The following is an 18,834-nucleotide window of genomic DNA, read 5'->3' on the forward strand; positions in this document are numbered from 1 at the left end:
TGAACATTTCTAAAAATAATCAAACATTTCTAAAAATTATCAACTTTAAATGCATTTCCTACCATTGTAATGCGGTGAACATTTATTTTGAAAAACCAAATAACCGGAAGTGCATCAGTAGACACCGAGGAAGAAGAACACGTACGAGGAAGCCAAGCTGACGCATGAAACCGGCAAATGTTGTCGGACTAAACACTGGATGAAAAAAAAAACTCAATTATACTTTAGTTTATTTTATTTTGAAAGGCGTTCAATCAGCTGTTCGTGTCCAGGCTTTGACGCAGAGAGTCAAAATAAAACGGTGAGTGTAACTCATACTTGTGTCTGTTTATATGCTGCGATGGGTCATGAGGCAGTCAATCAATGAGGGCAACATGAGGGCAAAAAAAGCGACAGTTTGTATATTGGTATCACTGTATCTAGATATGAGAGCTGTCATTTCCTGCACACTGCAGCTGAAAGAAAATGGTTTACCATAACAAATCTATTAAAATGCAGATCCCAACAAACCAGGTTAAAAATCATTTAGGAAACATTTAATCAGTTAATCGGTTACTGAGAAGATGTAGCTAATTGATTAATGGTTTATTTAATTGTTTTCTGTTTTTATTGGTCTTCTATGAAAGTAAACATTTCAGTTTTTTAGCCGTTGGTCGGACAAACTATGCATTTTGAATGTAAAGATGGGCATTAGAAAATTGTAATTTTTCCACTATACTGACATTTTATTGTCTACACAATAATATAATTTATATTGTAGACTATTTGATCATTTGCAGCTCTAATATTTGCAGGCTCCACACGTGAGTGAGCTCTCTGCTGTCTGATGACTCAGCAGGATGCCGCATATACCTAACTGACCTACCATTGTCAAATCTTTTACCTGTCTACCTCACAGTTCACTAGCAGATCCAGCCATGCCGCTCCAGTTTGTGTACAGCAGAAAGGACTTTGTAACAGATGTGCATCGGAGCAGTGAAAATGGTCTTGAGATGGCACAACCACCAGTAGAGTTTGATACAACCATCCAAACCGGCTGGACAAGCCGGATGGACAAGGGACTCTTCCGTTACCATCTTGGTGATTTACAAACTCGTATCCTGCCAGGCCAACATGGCTATGTCGCTCAGCTGAATATCCAGAGAGGAAAAGAACGAAGAAAGCCTCAGGAGATACTGAGCATTCAGCAGGAGTTCAATGCCAAACAGTTTAATTTTAACAAAATCAATCCAGAAGAAATCATATTTGAGATGATAAAGGACTGTGAGGGAGGGAATGAAAATGGGCAGTTGCATGAACCCTGCCAGATGGTTGTGCTGGTCAATGTCAGCCCTTTGGAGTTTGGACATTGTCTCTTTGTTCCAGATCCTTCACACTGTTTCCCACAGGTCCTGACAAGGTTCGCCATCCAGGCTGGTATTGAATCTGTGCTCCTGAGCTCTGATCCTGGCTTCCGTGTGGGGTTTAACAGTCTTGGAGCATTTGCGTCCGTTAATCACTTACACCTGCATGGATATTACCTGAATCATGAGCTCACGATAGAATCAATGCCGGTCAAGCTGTTGGTTCCTGAAAAGGGGTTTTATCGCATGTTGGACTTTCCTGGAGGCTTTTTGTTTTACACAGAATCAGAGCAGGTAGAGAAAGTAGCCAGAGCCATCTGTCGAGTCACAGACTTTCTTGTGAATGGGAACGTTGCTCACAACCTGTTCTTTACTAGAGGATGTCCGCCCTGTGATCGCATACAGAAAGAAGAAGATCACCGCTCAAGAAGAGGTGTTCGTATCGCTGTTTGGCCAAGAATATCTTGCTTTGGTGCCAAGGAGGAGTCTGCCTTTAATGTTGCTCTTTGTGAGCTGGCTGGACATTTACCATTTAAGAACAAGAAGGACTATGACGATACCACTGAGAAAGATGTAAAAGATATCATCCAGAGGTATCTTCTGTCTGATGCAGAGTTTGACACATTGGAACAGCAGCTGACTCGTAATTTCATGGATTTCTAATGCATCATCATCAAAGACTTGTTAATTCCTGTGCTGGAGTTCAACTTATTAGATGATCAGTTAAGAAAATAAGCTACTACTGGATTATGCTATACTTTGAATGTCCTTTCCGGTATCCACAACAACAGATGCACACAAAAATACCAAATGTATTTATGTAAATGTAACATATTTAATGATGGGTTGTGTTTAAACTGGTTTCAAATAAAATGCCAAAAAACATACAATTTGTTTTGAGGTCCAATTCTCAAGTTTCATGCTGATTTCATGTTTGTAGTTCTTTAAAAAAAAAAAAGGGAAAAAAAGTGAAACAAAATGTGTTATTTTCAGGTGGGACACGGGATCAAATGTGGAATCATTCAACAGAAGTGTTGTGTAAACAGAGAATTGCTGCTGATGCTGACAACAGTGTGTGTGGGCTTTAGCATTGGAGCTGAGCGGCAACCTTCGCTGCTGGGAAATGAAGCCCATGAGGAGGCACTAAAAACTGTAATTCCCTGAGCAGCCACTTGAGACAGACTGCAGAAGTTAGTTAATCTCAGTAAGCACCTGTGGTGAAATGTCCAACTTTGCAGCAGAAATAAACACATGTTTACAGTCTGGTTTAAAAAAAAAAAAAAAAAAAAGTTTTGGTCTCTATAGTTCATTTCCCCATTCATGACAACTCTATGAAGGATGATTTTTTTTTTTTTTTTTACTCACCTAAATTACATTAAGGCTTAAAGTTACGCATAATTAACAGCATGGCCGTTTTGATCAACATGTAAGTGCCATTACAGATGGCATATTAGAGCACCCAGGCGTCATTCGGCCTGCCTGAGGTCCGCCAATGTTCCACATCTGTGCCGATATTTAGATTAACCGTGAGGCAGAAGAAGCAGAACATCCATCAGGGCGGCGGCAAGCGCCACATATTTTCAGCTTCAAAATGGCGATCTGGAAACCTACAAGTGACGTCACTCATGCTCTGTACATTCTTTATACTGTCATTGACTGGAACATAAAAACATTCAAGGTGTTTGTCCAAGTGTCTCAAATTGTCCCCAATTTGTTACCCAAATGTTAAGGAAGGAAAGAATAAAGGCTCAGGCTATGTGTTATTTCTCTAACATAGTGACAAATATGTGCCTTTCCCTTATTCATAAGAAAACATAAGACACAAAAGCTCCTTCAACAAGCCTCACAGTGGTGCTCAGATCAAAACAAATCAACGCTAGACATCACACACACTACACTCATCCCGACAGAGCAAATCATCTCCCAGAATTGCATCACCAAGGTAGCAGTGCTAAGCCGAGCAGTAAGATCAATGAGCGTAGATACCTGCTCACTCATTTTAATGAGGTTATTCATTGGTGGTGAGCACACAACCTTTGCATTGATCTATATGTTTAGCTGCTATTTTTTTTTCCTAGTTTCACAAGATGTTTTCCTTTTCGGTTTGCCTTGACGAACAAAACTAATGTTAATGGCATTTAACTTTCCTTGTATCAGTTCTGCAACAATACTGGCTAAAACTGTCTTCGGTTTATTTACATTAGACAGTTCACTCACCATTCTCCATTGTTAGTATTGGTCAATGCAAACAAAAATGTACTTTAGCTGGAACGTGACCATAGTTGACACTGAATGACAAGAACATCAAGACTGTTTTTGTCCAGTCAGGCAGGAATTTTTGAGAATCCAATATAGTTTATATGAACAAATACAATTTTGAGATAGACCCATCGCTTAAGTTTGAGTTATTCTTATTAAGGTAACAGTTTTAGTTAATACTTTTTACATTTGCAGCTAGAGCTTGGAAACATGGGCAAACAGCACATCAAAAATAACAAAATCCACCAACCTGCACCTGTCAAGCTCACTGTCACCATGGATTTGGAGCAAGACTTCCAGTGATTGCCTCACAACTGCTTCAAGCCATGAAACTGTCTGGCACGCAACCCTCCATAAAAAATAATAATAATTGTATAGATTTAACTATTAAGCTAAGGTATAAGCTTATAAGCAAGCATTTGTGGTGCTGCTGCATGGATTTTTTTAAACTTCTGGATTACAGTCTTTATGCTAAGGTAAGATAAATGGCTCTTGGGGTCAATCTGTAGGGATTTGGCTTGGGAACTGGAGGGTGGCTTGGGAAAGTATGGAAGGTGGACTGGTAACTGGAGAGGTGCCTTTTCGCCAACAACTTTCTAGTATCTAGAAAATATCTATTCTCTCCTCTTCTATTCTATTCTATTCTATTCTATTCTATTCTAGTGGCTCCATCGACATATTTACTCTACAGGACAGTGTCTTTTCCAAACTGTTGGAATATCCCTTTAAATATGACACCACTCTCTCACATGAATCAGTTCTCAGCGTTTTGCATGATTTTATCATGTTGAGCATTCAGTCTAATCATACACTGAATCTGCTGTCCAAGATACAGAATATGTTGAGTTGCATTTATGATGACATGTACATCTTCCCACCACGATGTAAATTATTATACGAGACTGTATTTTCATATTTTGCTGAACTGCAGAGCTTTAATTAGTCCAGTTTAATTGTCCTCTTTTTAATTACTCTTAAATGATAAAAATTGTGATTGATTATTTCACAATTTTCAGAACAAAGAAATTTAGACTTAAGTATAAAAAAATTTTTTTTTTATCTTGTCTCAACCTTGAGCTAAGCGGCTGTGATCGCTGAGTCAGTGAAACCTGTCATGCATTTTTCTAATGGGGCCCAGCATGGATACACATTATTTACAGTTAATGCTTCACAGATTCTGCCCTGTACAGAGGAGAGGTGAACATCCGCTCCCTCTGACGAGTTAAAGGCTGTCTGTATATTTATTATAGGGGCAAGCTTCACCTAAAAATACTGTTGATCTTTCTCTGTCGTGCAAAGAGTGTTTGTGTTAAGGGAGGAGATTCCAATAAACTGGCATGATCTATCTAGTGGTTTACTGGACTACAACGTGTGTAACCTAACAAAACATCACAATCTGTTCACAAGACATCTCAGTTAATAATTCATTGTTTAGAATATGATATATTAGTTTTCTATGTCATTTACCACAAAATGTACAGGTACATGTTACGTTAAGTTGTTGTGTGGATTTCTACAAAATAAATGGAAAATGTTGAATTAAATTATTCTATTGTATTAAGGATCAAGTAATGGAGCTTTTCTCTAACTTAAGATGCGTCACTACCTGAGGAGTGAGACCACTTCAAGCGCAAAAGTGGAAGGAGTGACTGTGGGAGTGTCCTCAAATTAAAGCAAACACCCATCTTTGCTCATCCTTATTTGTCCTTAAGATGCTCAGGTGTGTGTCTCTGTCACTTTTGCAGAACTTCAGTAATTCAGCTGTCTAACAGCTTTTATACTTTTATATATTTGTTTAAATCAAACAATCAAACAAAACTACAAAAGATCACAACTAACCTGAAACAATGGGCTGTGTTCAAAGCTTCAGACAATTGTGCGACCGTACAAAAAATACAAATGTTCGTCTCAGTCTACCAGCAGTTTGCTTTGTGTGGCAAACGGCCATGATCATCCTGTTTGGGATTTTTATTCGTTACAACGAGGAATCGGATACACACTGGATAGAGTACAGAAGAGAGAAAAATATTTCAAGTGACTCTGAGAACGACTTCTACTTCAGATATCCAAGTAAGTAACTTATTTATTTGTTTTTTTTCTTCTTCTTCTTCATTATAATAATAATAATTATTATTATTATTATTATTATTATACTCTGTTTTCCAAATGTCTAACATTTTATTTTTAATCAATGTAACTAGCTAGATTTTGTTAATTTGTTAATAATAGCAACCTTAAAATACCTTTTTATTTTAACTAAATTTTATGCCCCCACTTTTCTACATATATACAGTACATATCTATAATTTTGTGTTTTGTTATTTTATCAGTATTTAGCTCCACATTGTTTGTTTTCATAATAGTAAAATATATTTCTGCATGACTTACAATGTTGATCAGATTATTCCTGCATTGCTGACAAGGATCTGACACTCACAGGTGTGCATTGCCCCTGGGGTTTGACTCCCATCAGGCTTTTTATTTCCAGTTTAACTGAAGCACACATGTCAACGCTTCCCCCTTTGTACATATAAAAACATGTTTAATTTTGGTTGTGCAACCTTATGGTTGCCTGCAATTTGGGGGGTGCGTGTGAGTGTATCCGATGGGTGTGGTTGTACTGTACACTTCCCCACGGTGTGAGTGTCAGGCTGTCATGGAGCCATCTAAGATAAGGTGTTGGATGTCAGATGATAAATGTATGTCCTGCATGGCACTGATAAGACCTTGTCCTAAAGTCACAGGACTTTTTAATCTAAAATAATCTAACATGATGCCCACCATCAGTATTGGCAGTCTAAGTGGCTGAAGCTTAGACTGTAAAAATATATATGATTTAAGCTGTTGTAAATATCTCTATGCAAACTATAATGTTTCACAGTGCAGTGAGAACCTATTGTGCCCTGAGGTGTGTTGGGCGGTCACAGTGTTCTTTTGTAAGTGATACTGGCTGGTCTATGCTGGTATCAGCGTACTGTTTGTTTTTAATATTCACTGTATCGCAAAGAAAAGATGAATGTTCCAGAAATGGTTCAAGCATTTTTATTTCTGACAGGTGAAGCTCTTTGTTGCCACTCTTTTGTGTGTGTGTGTGTTTTTATGATTATTATAGCTTGACTAAAGCCTTCTAAGCACAGGCTCACTTACCCTTTTGTTTTCTTTGTTTCTGAAACTTTCAACACATCTCTTCCTCTGAAAATTTAATTGCCACTTACCATCGAGGCATCTTTTCTCTTTCATTTCTCTCTTATTATACATACACACACATGTCTGGTTAATGGTACAGTTTAAATGCATTCATTTTTGGGAAAGCTATAACAAAAATGATTTTGAAGGATTTAAAAGTCTTGTTTCTCTGACATGCTTCAGAAAATGGTGCCTGCATAGGTACCTAAATATAGCTCTGTATCGTGATAACATGTCAACATCTCATCAGAGAGCACAGTCCTTGAGTCATCTGAATTGCCCTTCTTATCTAATATGCCCTCCTTTGCCCTTGCAAGTGTGGTGGCGTGTTGTTTAAATAAAAATTTAATACAAAGGAGCTGTGCTATGGCTGTGATATACCAATGTCAAGAATACATCTCAACAAGGCAAAGGCAACTTTGCAGTATCCTCTTCTTCAACATAATTCATTCTTATAGGATCTCTATACCAGAAAATTCTGACAGGGTGTCAACCCTCTGATAGACATCTATCACAATCACAAAGAGAGTCTCTACTTTGAGTCTTTAAGACGCTTGGGTGGAGAACGTATCGGCTCCACCCAGAAAGGGCTACAGTAAAAACTAAATGTTGTTTTCATAGTGCAGTGATGAAAGACAGCCTGACATGATATCCCTACTCGTGACTCACCATTTCTATTCATCCTGCCAAATCCTATCATCCTCCTCATCTCTCCCTGCTTTTGTCGTTTGCCCTGTAGGTTTCCAGGATGTCCATGTAATGATCTTTGTTGGATTTGGCTTCTTGATGACATTTCTTAAGCGGTACAGCTTTGGTGCAGTGGGTTTTAACTTCCTCATTGCAGCATTCGGCCTCCAATGGGCGCTGCTAATGCAAGGCTGGTTCCACTCTCTGGACTACACTGATGGGAAGATCAAAATTGGAGTTGAAAAGTAATTATTTGATTCTAATATCTTATCTTAATCATTTTATTTTCAATGAGGATCTCTTCATATTCTATTTAAGTTGAGATGAAAGTATACAGCCCACTTGTGGCCATCTGGGAATATGTTTCTGTACTTGAGTTTCATGGAAAAAAACTAAGAGGGATATACAATAAGGAGGATAAATCAGTCTGACAATGCAGTAAAGATTTCCAAACAGATTTAATGTTCATGAGAAGTGAGGACACTGTTGAACCCCTGCCACAAGTCACTGTGTTAACATACATCAGATACAAGTTAAAAGGATAAAAGTTAATCATTGCTACATCATCTCATTTTTCGTCAGTACAGATGTTTCATTATGTCATATCTCCTTGTTCATCCACTACATTCTAACTCTTTTTCTCCTCCTCAGCTTGATCAATGCTGACTTCTGTGTGGCAGGATGCTTAATTGCCTACGGGGCAGTACTTGGTAAAGTCAGTCCAGTCCAGCTGCTGGTCTTGACTCTGTTTGGGATCACATTGTTTGCTGTGGAGGAATTTATAATCTTGGATCTCATACATGTAAGTTGAAATAATAATGTAGTTCTGTTTGTTGATAGTATTCTTAAATATCATATATTGAGCTGCACCAATAAAACTGAAGAGAACATCTCATGGTGTACCTGATGAAGTTACCACAACTCACCAAATACACCAACTGTATTTCTCAGATTTGTGTATTTAAGGTTTGTCAAATTCTGAAACTGAGCTGATGCCCACTGTAACATACAGAGCATTGTTTTGTTTGCTTATGTTTCATAATTTTACCACCTTGCAGCAACTTAGTAGTATATATTATGACACCTCATAACATCCTTGTTTTCTTTCCTAAGGCTAAAGATGCTGGAGGCTCCATGGTGATCCACACATTTGGAGGTTATTATGGTCTTTCCATCTCATGGATGCTCTATCGGCCAAACCTGGACCAGAGCAGTCGTCTGCAGGGCTCTGTCTACCACTCAGATGTCTTTGCTATGATTGGTAGGTAGGATTTAATGACATAATGATGTGTTTTTACTTTCATAATACTTCCTAGTTTTCTGGGGGTACTCTGGGGGATTTTTAAGATCTACACTTTTTTTCTGCTTAGGTACCCTCTTCTTGTGGATGTTCTGGCCCAGCTTCAACTCAGCCATTACAGACCATGGGGACGGGCAGCACAGAGCGGCCATCAACACCTACCTGGCTTTGGCCTCAACTGTCCTCACTACTGTGGCCATCTCGAGCCTCTTCCAGAAGCATGGAAAACTTGACATGGTAACAACCAGCATTGCGTGTTTATTTGTCAAGCTGAAAGTATGCTGAAATAGATCTCCTTGTTGAATTGTCAAACATGACATGCATGACTTGAGCCCCACCTGAACAAACTTCATTTTGCCTTAAAGTGATGGGGGGCGCATACAGAGAACGTATCACTTGGTAAAGGTCAAACTCATTTCTTTCCTGACTTATGTTTCTCAGGTTCACATCCAGAACTCCACTCTTGCTGGAGGTGTTGCAGTTGGGACAGCAGCAGAGTTCATGCTGATGCCCTACGGATCTCTGATCGTGGGATTCTGCTGTGGTATAATCTCCACACTGGGATATATCTTCCTCACGGTATGGTATTTCTCTGCATATAATGAGATAAGCTTCAGTTTAGTATTGTGTGTTGCTACAAAAATGCACCTATTTGAATAAAAAATACACTACCATCATATAAAAATGTTCTTTTCCTTCATTTATCTTTGTTGTGTCACCTGTGTATCCTAAAACTAAGACTAAGCAACTAACAACTTTTAACTGTTACGTCTCCCATAGCCATTCATGGAGAAGTATCTAAAGATTCAGGATACATGTGGAATCCATAACCTACATGCTATGCCTGGAGTCATAGGCGGGATTGTGGGAGCCATTACTGCCGCAGCTGCAACAGAGACAGTTTATGGAAAAGAAGGGTGAGTGGTCCTTGCTTACAAACAGGAAACCTTCAATTAAAATAAATGGGTAAACCAGTAATATTAATAGTCTATATATTGTTTTGTATAACAGTCTGAGTTCCCTTTTCTGTATTAAAGGTTGATAAACACCTTTGACTTTGAGGGTGCTTTCAAAGACACGGTGCCTACACGGCAGGGTGGTCTCCAGGCCGCAGGCCTCTGTGTGGCTATATGCTTCGGTGTAGGCGGAGGCATCATTGTCGGTGAGGAATAAGCGCCGCAACCTTCAGTTATATAACTGAAAATATACAGTGTGTATGTAAATAACTGTGACACTTCTGTGTGTGAATAAGACGGTTGTGATAACACACAGTGGATGAGGGACTGTGTGTGTTGGGATAATAACTTTACTTGTATTCTTCTCAGGGTGTATCTTAAGATTACCTATCTGGGGAGATCCTGCAGATGACAATTGTTTTGATGATGAGCCCTACTGGGAGGTGAGAGACGATTCTTTAAAGCCATTACGAGGTTTTTTACAGTTCAGAGACAAGAAAGTCAACTTCAAATCACAAGTCATCCCACAGAAATTATGAAGCTGCACAGAATGAATGGCAGTATTTTAAAGATTGTATATGTTTTAATGATTTTGTGTGAGTGATGTAGCTAATGTGACATATTACAAGAGACACCTATAAGACCATACCAGTATATAAATATCATAACAGACTTTGAATGCGTGGGCTTGGCATCAATTTAGTTTATAATGCTATTTTTGTTCAAAGCATTTTACCACCATGTGTTCTTTACCCTGAGTCTGTTTTTCCACTTGTTATGTATGTACCACCATTCTACAACCTCTATTTACACAGAAACAGTTCATTACAGTACAAATACTTTAATTATTTATGTTGTTAGTTGATTGCATGGTTTTTATTCTCCCCCTGAATTATTTTATTAAAACTCTCACAGCTTCCTGAGGATGAAGAGAGCATCCCACCAGCCCTTCATTACAACAACCACATGCACAACAAAGATTTGTAAGTGTCCTTTGAGTGCCTTAGAAAACAGTGTTCTGGTCATGCAGATACACTTTTCTCACACTCAACAAACACAAACAATACAGGTAGTGCCTTTGTTAATGTGAAATGTGTTGCATTCAATGTCCTCTTGGTGGCAGCAGATTCAAATTTGCGGGAGCTCCATGTGGCTCATTGTAATTCTGGCCCTTTGTTGGGAATGTCTATTCATAGAATACAGTATGAACGCACGATCAGGATGCGGCTATATACAGCATGGCACCGCAAGGCATACACTGTCCCCTATCACTCAGTGTGAGCTAGAATATGAAATGCTGATGCAGATTTTATGCTTCCAGGTGAAGCTCACCTGTGCTGTTTGTTTTGGGGGGTTTTCACAGCACAGCTCCACATGTGCAGATCATCAAAGTGACCTTGAAGCTGTGCAGCAGAAGACAGGAGTCATGTTTACTGTGGATATAAAAATTATACTATTTATTAAAAAACTGGCATGTCTACAAGCCAAATCTCAGTCAATCCAAATGTTTTTTGTTTTATTAATGCTGGTCATACAGAAAAAAAGACACATAAAACACACCCTCTGTTTATTTGAAAATATTTCATTTCATAATATTTACATGTTAAGCACGAGCAACTTTCCTATGAAGCATCATTGTTTTTCACACATTATGTAATGCTCTTTTTTTCCAGAGCGGAGTCAAATTTCTCCATGGAACAATCAACCCACTAGTCCCGGATCCTGATGGATGTCTGTCTCCATATGCCTGTTTGTTTGTTCATTTTACTGTTCTCCTGAAGAAAAAAAAATTGATACAATCATTCCCCACCAATCAAAAACAGTTATTTTTCATGCAGTGGTATGACTATTAACAGGTTGTTCAGCCTGGTTTGTTTGTTTGGAGTGGAAACATCTGCCAGATGAATAAGATTTGTACTTTTTCAACTAATCAACTAATATTCAATCAAATATTTGTATTATATATCCTGTAAAATTAAGGACATTTTCTTAGTACGAGTGGAGTGTTTTGCCTCATTTCCACATTGAAGGACAAGTAAATTAACTACATTTATTTTATTTATTTTTTCTTGTAATTCATATAATGAATCGGATCAGTGCTGGATTAAAACATAACTGTGAGAACATCACAATTCCTTTAAGGAGGGTTTTGGGAGAAATATAATATTTAAAACCATGTGTTGTATTACGCTTGCTTCACAGAAGCTTGAGTTTCACTATAGGGATTTTTTTGACTGCAGTTTAAATTTAGTGTCTTTTTTGCAAAGTTCATGCTGTCAGCTTTATTTGCATAGTTGCACAGTTGCACGGCATTAGATGCAATGAAAACATTGAGAATTTTTACAATGAGAGTTATGTATCGTGTTACTGATTATTATTTTAAAAATAAGAGCTGTGATAATTGTTTTGGAGAAAGTTGCTGTGACATATGAGATATTTGGCAACCCTGTTACTTAGCATTTTTAAGCACCACATAAACATTTAGTAAATGGTTTCTAAGAGACTATAATGTAATTGTAAGCCCACCAAAAGTTTGTGTTGTTAATTAATGTACAGTATTTGTCAGCAGGTATTCTTATACTGTTTTACTATACTAATCATTTCTTATCTCTTTATACATGAGTCTCCACTTATAAGTGCTGACAATATGAGTTATAGTTGCAGAGAAATACATGAATAAATACTAAAATATGCTCACAGCTACCTTATAGTGTACTATAAACCATTTTTTAATGTTTACTGCTTATAAATGCTAAAAAAAGAAGAGTTAAACTAAAGTGCATTAAGCACATATTTTTATCCATGTTATCTTTTTGTAAATTCATGATTGCACAGAATATTTATGTCATGCCGTTATGAAAAGTGAAAAGTTTGTCAATGGTAATGTGATTTTGTGTGTTTTCTGTGTCTACATTATTTGAATTGGACAAATATTAGTAAATACATTTAACCAGTTGTAGAACGTTAAGATTTACCAATAAACACCCTGAGAGGTAATGTGTTTCCTTCGTCTAAAAGCACTTTAGCGTCCCGTCTTTAGTGGGGTCACACTGAGGGTAAAGGTCACACTCTTATTGCTCTCGCGGGACCTTGTGATGACCAAAAACAAACTAGAGACCGGCCTCATCATCATGTCCTCGGGTCAAAGGGTAGCAAAAGGACAAGGTCACTGACAGGGCTGCACACATATGCTGGAGTCAATCATTTGAAATTGATTGATAGAGAGAATTCCTGTGGATTCACACACCGAATATTGGCAATGTTTTCTGCACAGCGATGGGTGGAAATGCGGATTAGATTTATTTATTTATTTTAAAAACAATCTTTTAATAAATGGAACACGATGTCTGGTGTGTCTATAAATACTGAATGTCATTTCACAACGTAGTTTATTTCTGTCCATCATTTTCTGATGACGGCTGTAATTTTCATGCGTGCTCTGCCTACTCTCCACCTGGCTGCCGTGTTTCATTGGTCGAAGGCAGCAGCAGCAGCAGTTTATGGTGGGAGTGTGGATGATTCCCACACATGAGTAGCAGCAAGGAATCCATCTCCTCGTCCAGTCTCCTTCCTAACAAAGGCAGGCTTAGTGCTGTTTTCTTTTGTCATCAGTAACGTGTTTGAGTAAAGGAGGTAATGGTGCCACAAGTGCTCCAATTAAACGAGATGCAGCCCTGCTGGGAAGAAAGGCTCCCCCACTGCCCTCGATACCCCCCCAATACACACACACTGGGCCTCTTCTCATCCTACCCCCATACAGTTCCCGCCCCAACTCTACTCATGTTTATTCATCAGCCACTTAAAGGGCAAATGCAGAGGCCTGTTAAAACTAAATCAGACTTATTTATTAATGATACCAGGCCTTCCCCTCTGAGGTTGAGGGAGCCCAGCCTTATGGCATCATGACAGCCATGTTTGAAGAAGTTTACCCTCCTTTGGACAGATGCTGACCACAGATGTGACTTCCACAGGGGAAAACACAAACTGTACAGGGACAGCAGGGGACGGGAGGGGGGGCTGAGAGGCCACAGAGAAGGTGAGGTGGAAAAACTTCAGGAGGCAAAGGGGCATGAAAAGGGGGAGGGACAGACAGAGAACGAGGCCTCACTTTCATTGCTGATGACTGACTGCCTGCCATCCGGGCTCAATCATGATCTTTGATTGACAGGTCGAGGGGAAGGAGAGGGTGGGAAAAAGGGAGCAGGACGAGGGCTTAGAATGGGAGCTGCACAAAACATACTCCCATACGGGGGGCTGTGGAGACGCTCATTAATGATAAAGAACATACCAGGAAAAGCATGTTTTCTCTGCACGCCAGCGATGTTGTTTGTAGGTTGAGATTAGTTTGTAATCTTCTATACATGGCGATGTAAAATGTACAGAACACAGTGTACAACGTGGGAGGTCGTGTTAGAGCACTTGATTCTGGCTTTTTGTTTTCTTATTATTCACCATCATCCTAAGAAAACAATGTCATATGTCTAATGCTGATTACGTTGCCTGTGAGCGTATTCATTGGGTTGTTTTAATCTCACAGTTTACAGATACTGTATGTGTCAGTCACCGCAGTAAAACTCCACTGAATTCACTTTACAGTTGGGAGGATTTACAGCGGTTAGAGAGTTATTCAGGAATCCATGTTCGCTCCCTTATAAAGCGAGCAGTAAAAGTCTCTATTGAAAGCAACCACAAGTCCATAGAACTGTTCATAAACTATTCAAGCTTGTACTCTATACAGCCTCAGTGTCCCCCAAAGGTTACTTCCCAGCAGGTGCATCTGACTTCCAAAACCTCTCTGAACATTTAGATCTTGACTGTCTTTTTCATGCCCAATACTGGCACTTATTGAGCAGCATAATTTCTCACCACCATCACCAGTGCAGAAAAGTAACAAAGGTAGAGATGTTTCATTAAAAAACACGTAATGTGCTTGTAATAAACAATGTACTGGCCCCCCAACCTTTTCAAGAGTGTCTAGTTCGGGCCTCAGTGATGAGAAGTAACTAGGTGCATCTACTCAAGCAGTACAAATTTGAGGTACGTGTTCTTTACTTGAGTAGGTATTTTTATGCTTTTATGCTATGTATATATATGTATATATATAAATATACTTTTTAGCAGTATCTGGTTGGGATAGATGTTTATGAGTTGTTTGCGGTCCCACCAGAATGATTTCCCTCCTGAATATCTCAGATCATTGTTTAAGATAAAGGTCTCAAGAGGTCAAATTATTAATTATTTCACAAACAAAGAGCGAAATATAGAAAAGTCGAAAATAATAAGATACATTTAAATTTGTGGAACAAAACATTGTTCTCTTTCCTGATTTATATTGTGACCCACTCACAGATTGAAAGCAGCAGTACAGTTTTGAGGTACACGTACTTTACTTGAGAAGGCCTTTTATGCTGTTTTATATTGAAATATTGCACTTTTTACACATCAGGCACAGAAATCATGTTGCTGCTGGGTCTGTGCGTTAACTTTTGATAATTAAGGTACATTTTGCTGATGTACTTTCACTTAGGTAGGCCTTTGAATGAAGGCTTTTACTTGTAGAGGACTACTTGTATATTGTTGAACTGGTACATGCACTTCTTCCAACACTGCCCATCACTTTGTTCCTTTCTGTTTGCAACCTACAGATGAACCTCCAGCTCTGCCTTCCCCAGGTATCCACAGGCCTCCCCACACCACTGACTGTCCACAGAGGCTGCTTAAGTGTCCCTATCGGACCACAGTGGAGAGGAACAGCAGATTAACCATGATCCTATCCGCTCACCGCTAGCCCCTTCATACGCTCCGTTACACCAGCATTTAAAAGGAGGAGGGGACGCCATTCAGGCCCCTGATATGAATCCCAGACGTAGGGACAAGAACAGAGCTTTCACCCCCGTTTCACAGAAAAGACCCCTTTCTGGCACCCTCTAATTCTGGTTGCTACAGGCTTCTAGGTTCAATGGTGGACTCCTGTTGTGAGGGGACAAAGCCCCTCAGTCATCCGGCGATGGTTGCTAGGGGAGGCAGAATGTATGGGGAGGGACGGGCTGCCGTTGTCCCAGACGAAATGTCTCTCTTAAGGCGGCTGAGATCTGGTGATTGACAGGTGGCTACACGCTCCACTGCGGATCACCCGGGAGGTCTGGGGGTCCTTATATCTGTGACCGTGTGTGTATGCGTATGTGTGGATAAGTGTGTGTATGCGTCTATGGCAGGTTATGTTGGTTGGCACAGTGAACAGGGGGGTTGGGGGCATATTAAACCTAGATGGTTTCTGCTACTATGAAAGTGGCGCTGTTTATTACCTATAGAGGGAGCTGCTTCAAGTTCAAGTTCAATCAGCCTGTAAAGATCTACCATGCTGGTGTCTTTGCCTGCATGTGAGCCCGGTGGTGCAGGAAGTACTCAGATGATTTACTGACTTAGTCCAACAATGTAAAAACACTTTATTATATGTAAAATATATAGTTGGGATAGGCTCCAGCTCCACTGTGACCCTGATGAGTATAAGCTGTTATAGATAATAGATGGGTGGATGTAAAAAAATACTGCATTCAGAATGCTTCTTAACGTCCAAAACTGTGTTTTTCTTATTCTTACGTTGTTTGAGCCTCGCTGTGCAGAACAATGTATGTGCAGGGTTTAACACTGGGCTGCTTTTTCAGTTGCAGAAGGAGGAAAGTTTGTCTGTGCTCATGATAAATCTCAATTAAAGACGTGTACGTACAAGCAGGATCTTGTGACATCACAACTAATTCAAAAGCTAGTCCAACATGCCAACTTACACATAGTGGAAACTTGATACCACAGGAAAAAATGACTCTATGGTGATGTAGTTTTGCCCAGCAGTTCAGCTTTTTAAAACATTTCAAATAATTTCTAATCAAGTATTTTTGTATCTGTAAGAACAGACAAATTATAATTCTAGGCAGAGTATTTATATGTCTTCAAAATGATGTTTAGTCTGCTTGTTTCTGACAAGGCCCTTCAAAAGCACCATGTCCCAGTGTCCTGAATAACTAAATTCAGTATTTAAAAATGCACAATATGTTATAAATACAATTTAGTACATTACACATTCGACATTTTGAAATTAAATGAACTCTAGTCAATCAATTAAATCGGAAATCTGATTCAGTCTATTAATATGCTGTGTGCGGTAAGTGCAAGTCTAGAATATCCTGTATGTTGTCTTGTATTTGTGTGTCTTTGGATTTGTATAGACGCATATTGAGATTAAGATTTAGAAATAACTACCAGTTATCTATTTATACACAGAGATAGTGAGATATTGGATAAAAACCATCACAATCATAAAGAACGATTCACAGATGTGGTTATAGTTTGTCGTAGAGAGCTTTACAAACTCAGAGGTAAAAACAAATCATTCTGTACGACTGAGATAGAGCGACCAGATTGTGAATTAAAAGAGGAATTTAAAGCTGTGGGTTTGTGTTTATCTGAAGGATTAGTGATATTCAGATTTGTGCCTCTCGTCATCCAGCCTGGGAACCATCACCCCGCCGGTACCCTAGACATCAGCGGCCCCTATTTCCCCCTCCAGGGCCACGGAGGTGAGTGTGAATAGACAGGGTAGGACGTGGGGATCTAAAGGGGTTCACACACGACACTGTCTCCCCTCAGATAGACGTCTGGGACTGTCTGGGTTCTGCACTCCCAGACATGGAGCCCTTCCACCCGTCAGATGCTCCTCAGGCACGCCCCATCCCCATCCCCCTTCCCCTTGACCTTGACTCTCTGTCACTGTGGCCCTCCAGACAGTGTTGGGTCAAAGGCTAACACAGCAGCCACACATCAGACACGGTTCAAGTCCCTTGTGTCCATATGAATGCGGAATGGTAAATCACCCTAAAATCAGCCTGTTGGAATGTGGCGTTGAGTTCCTGCAGAGATGGACCCAAAGACCTCAGGGAGACCGTTAGAAATGACTGTGACAAGATATGAGGACCATAAAAACAAATGGTTAGATTTTATTGCATTTATTCCTTCTGTATGTCTCCTTGAGGAATGTGGATTTAAAGTAAAAGTAGCCCAGATAAATATTGTGTTAATATTTAAACAGTGGTTCAATATGCACATATATACACATCATTTTGCTGTATAAGCAAAGAGGATCAGCTATCGGCCAAGTACCATTTACCAGCAGCCATGCTACATTTTACCTTTCACCTTTGACTGCTGACTCAAATCAACCTCAGCCAATCACGGCCGAGCTACCAGCATGTCATGACAGATTTGTGGGTGAAGGGAACGGCTGCATCCTCACGTGGCTTTTTGAAAAATGCCAACCCTCACAGTGTGAAGCTCTGATGAGCCTTTCCACGCCTCGTGTGAGCATGCGCACAGCGCCGACTGTGTCTCAATATGGACTCATCCCTCTTTCTCTCACATGCTACCACTCTCTTTATCCCCTCCTTTTTCTTTTTGAAACAGACATGCATTTCAATTTTCTTTGTCTAAATAAATACTCTTAGATTGTCTCATTTAGATCCCCTCGTCACACTGCGTCTGCTCAGATGTGAATTTTGGAAATTTAACCTAATTGTCTCTGGAAGACATTTTACATTCTAGCAAGAAAATCTCTAGTCTTCCTGTGACGGTCTGGATGTAAACCACACTCTGAAGAGTGAAGGGCGACACGTATACAGGACAGGATAAAGCCAGCAGTCATGTCAATCTCACACTGAATGCTGTCCACACATATACAGGCGGCATGGACAGGGATGTGACAAAAAGCACATAAAGAGTCAGACACACACAAATCTTCTTCTCTTCACTCGCACACTCATTTAGTTTTATACTGGACACAGAACAAACAAATAAAAGCCTTTACAGGTTCAGATACCAAGTTTCTTTGCCTGTGCAGCAGGAAAACCCTCAACACTCAGATTATCAGCTGCTTTTTAATCCTTTGTCTAAAGAGGAAGAAAACTTCTTGAAAGGCTGCTGTGCTAAGATGGCATTTTTAATCAAGGTGCACAGACAACAAGATGCAGAGAAGCTCAGGTGTAACATATAAGGACTGTGTGGTGGATTCAAGAGATCTTAAAGCGAGTTTTTATTTTATTTTATTTTAAAGTAT

At 39.5% G+C, this 18,834-nt stretch overlaps 2 protein-coding genes across 2 annotated transcripts; both read left to right on the forward strand.

Annotated features, from left to right (window-relative positions):
• Positions 1-105: 105 nt before the first annotated feature.
• On the forward strand, positions 106-2,589 carry gdpgp1 (GDP-D-glucose phosphorylase 1). The gene is made up of 2 exons (XM_010738864.3): positions 106-301; positions 899-2,589. The coding sequence occupies exon 2, from the start codon at positions 918-920 to the stop codon at positions 2,004-2,006; it is 1,089 nt and encodes a 362-aa protein (XP_010737166.3). The 5' UTR covers positions 106-301; positions 899-917; the 3' UTR covers positions 2,007-2,589.
• Positions 2,590-5,339: 2,750 nt separating this feature from the next.
• rhcgb (Rh family, C glycoprotein b) lies at positions 5,340-12,707 on the forward strand. Its single transcript, XM_010738865.3, has 11 exons — positions 5,340-5,672; positions 7,528-7,720; positions 8,127-8,277; positions 8,589-8,736; positions 8,846-9,012; positions 9,217-9,354; positions 9,556-9,692; positions 9,813-9,937; positions 10,101-10,174; positions 10,647-10,714; positions 11,405-12,707. The coding sequence occupies exons 1-11, from the start codon at positions 5,450-5,452 to the stop codon at positions 11,442-11,444; spliced, it is 1,464 nt and encodes a 487-aa protein (XP_010737167.2). The 5' UTR covers positions 5,340-5,449; the 3' UTR covers positions 11,445-12,707.
• The last annotated feature ends 6,127 nt before the right edge of the window (positions 12,708-18,834 follow it).

This window comes from Larimichthys crocea, chromosome XXI, assembly GCF_000972845.2.
Source record: "Larimichthys crocea isolate SSNF chromosome XXI, L_crocea_2.0, whole genome shotgun sequence".
NCBI lineage: Eukaryota > Metazoa > Chordata > Actinopteri > Sciaenidae > Larimichthys > Larimichthys crocea.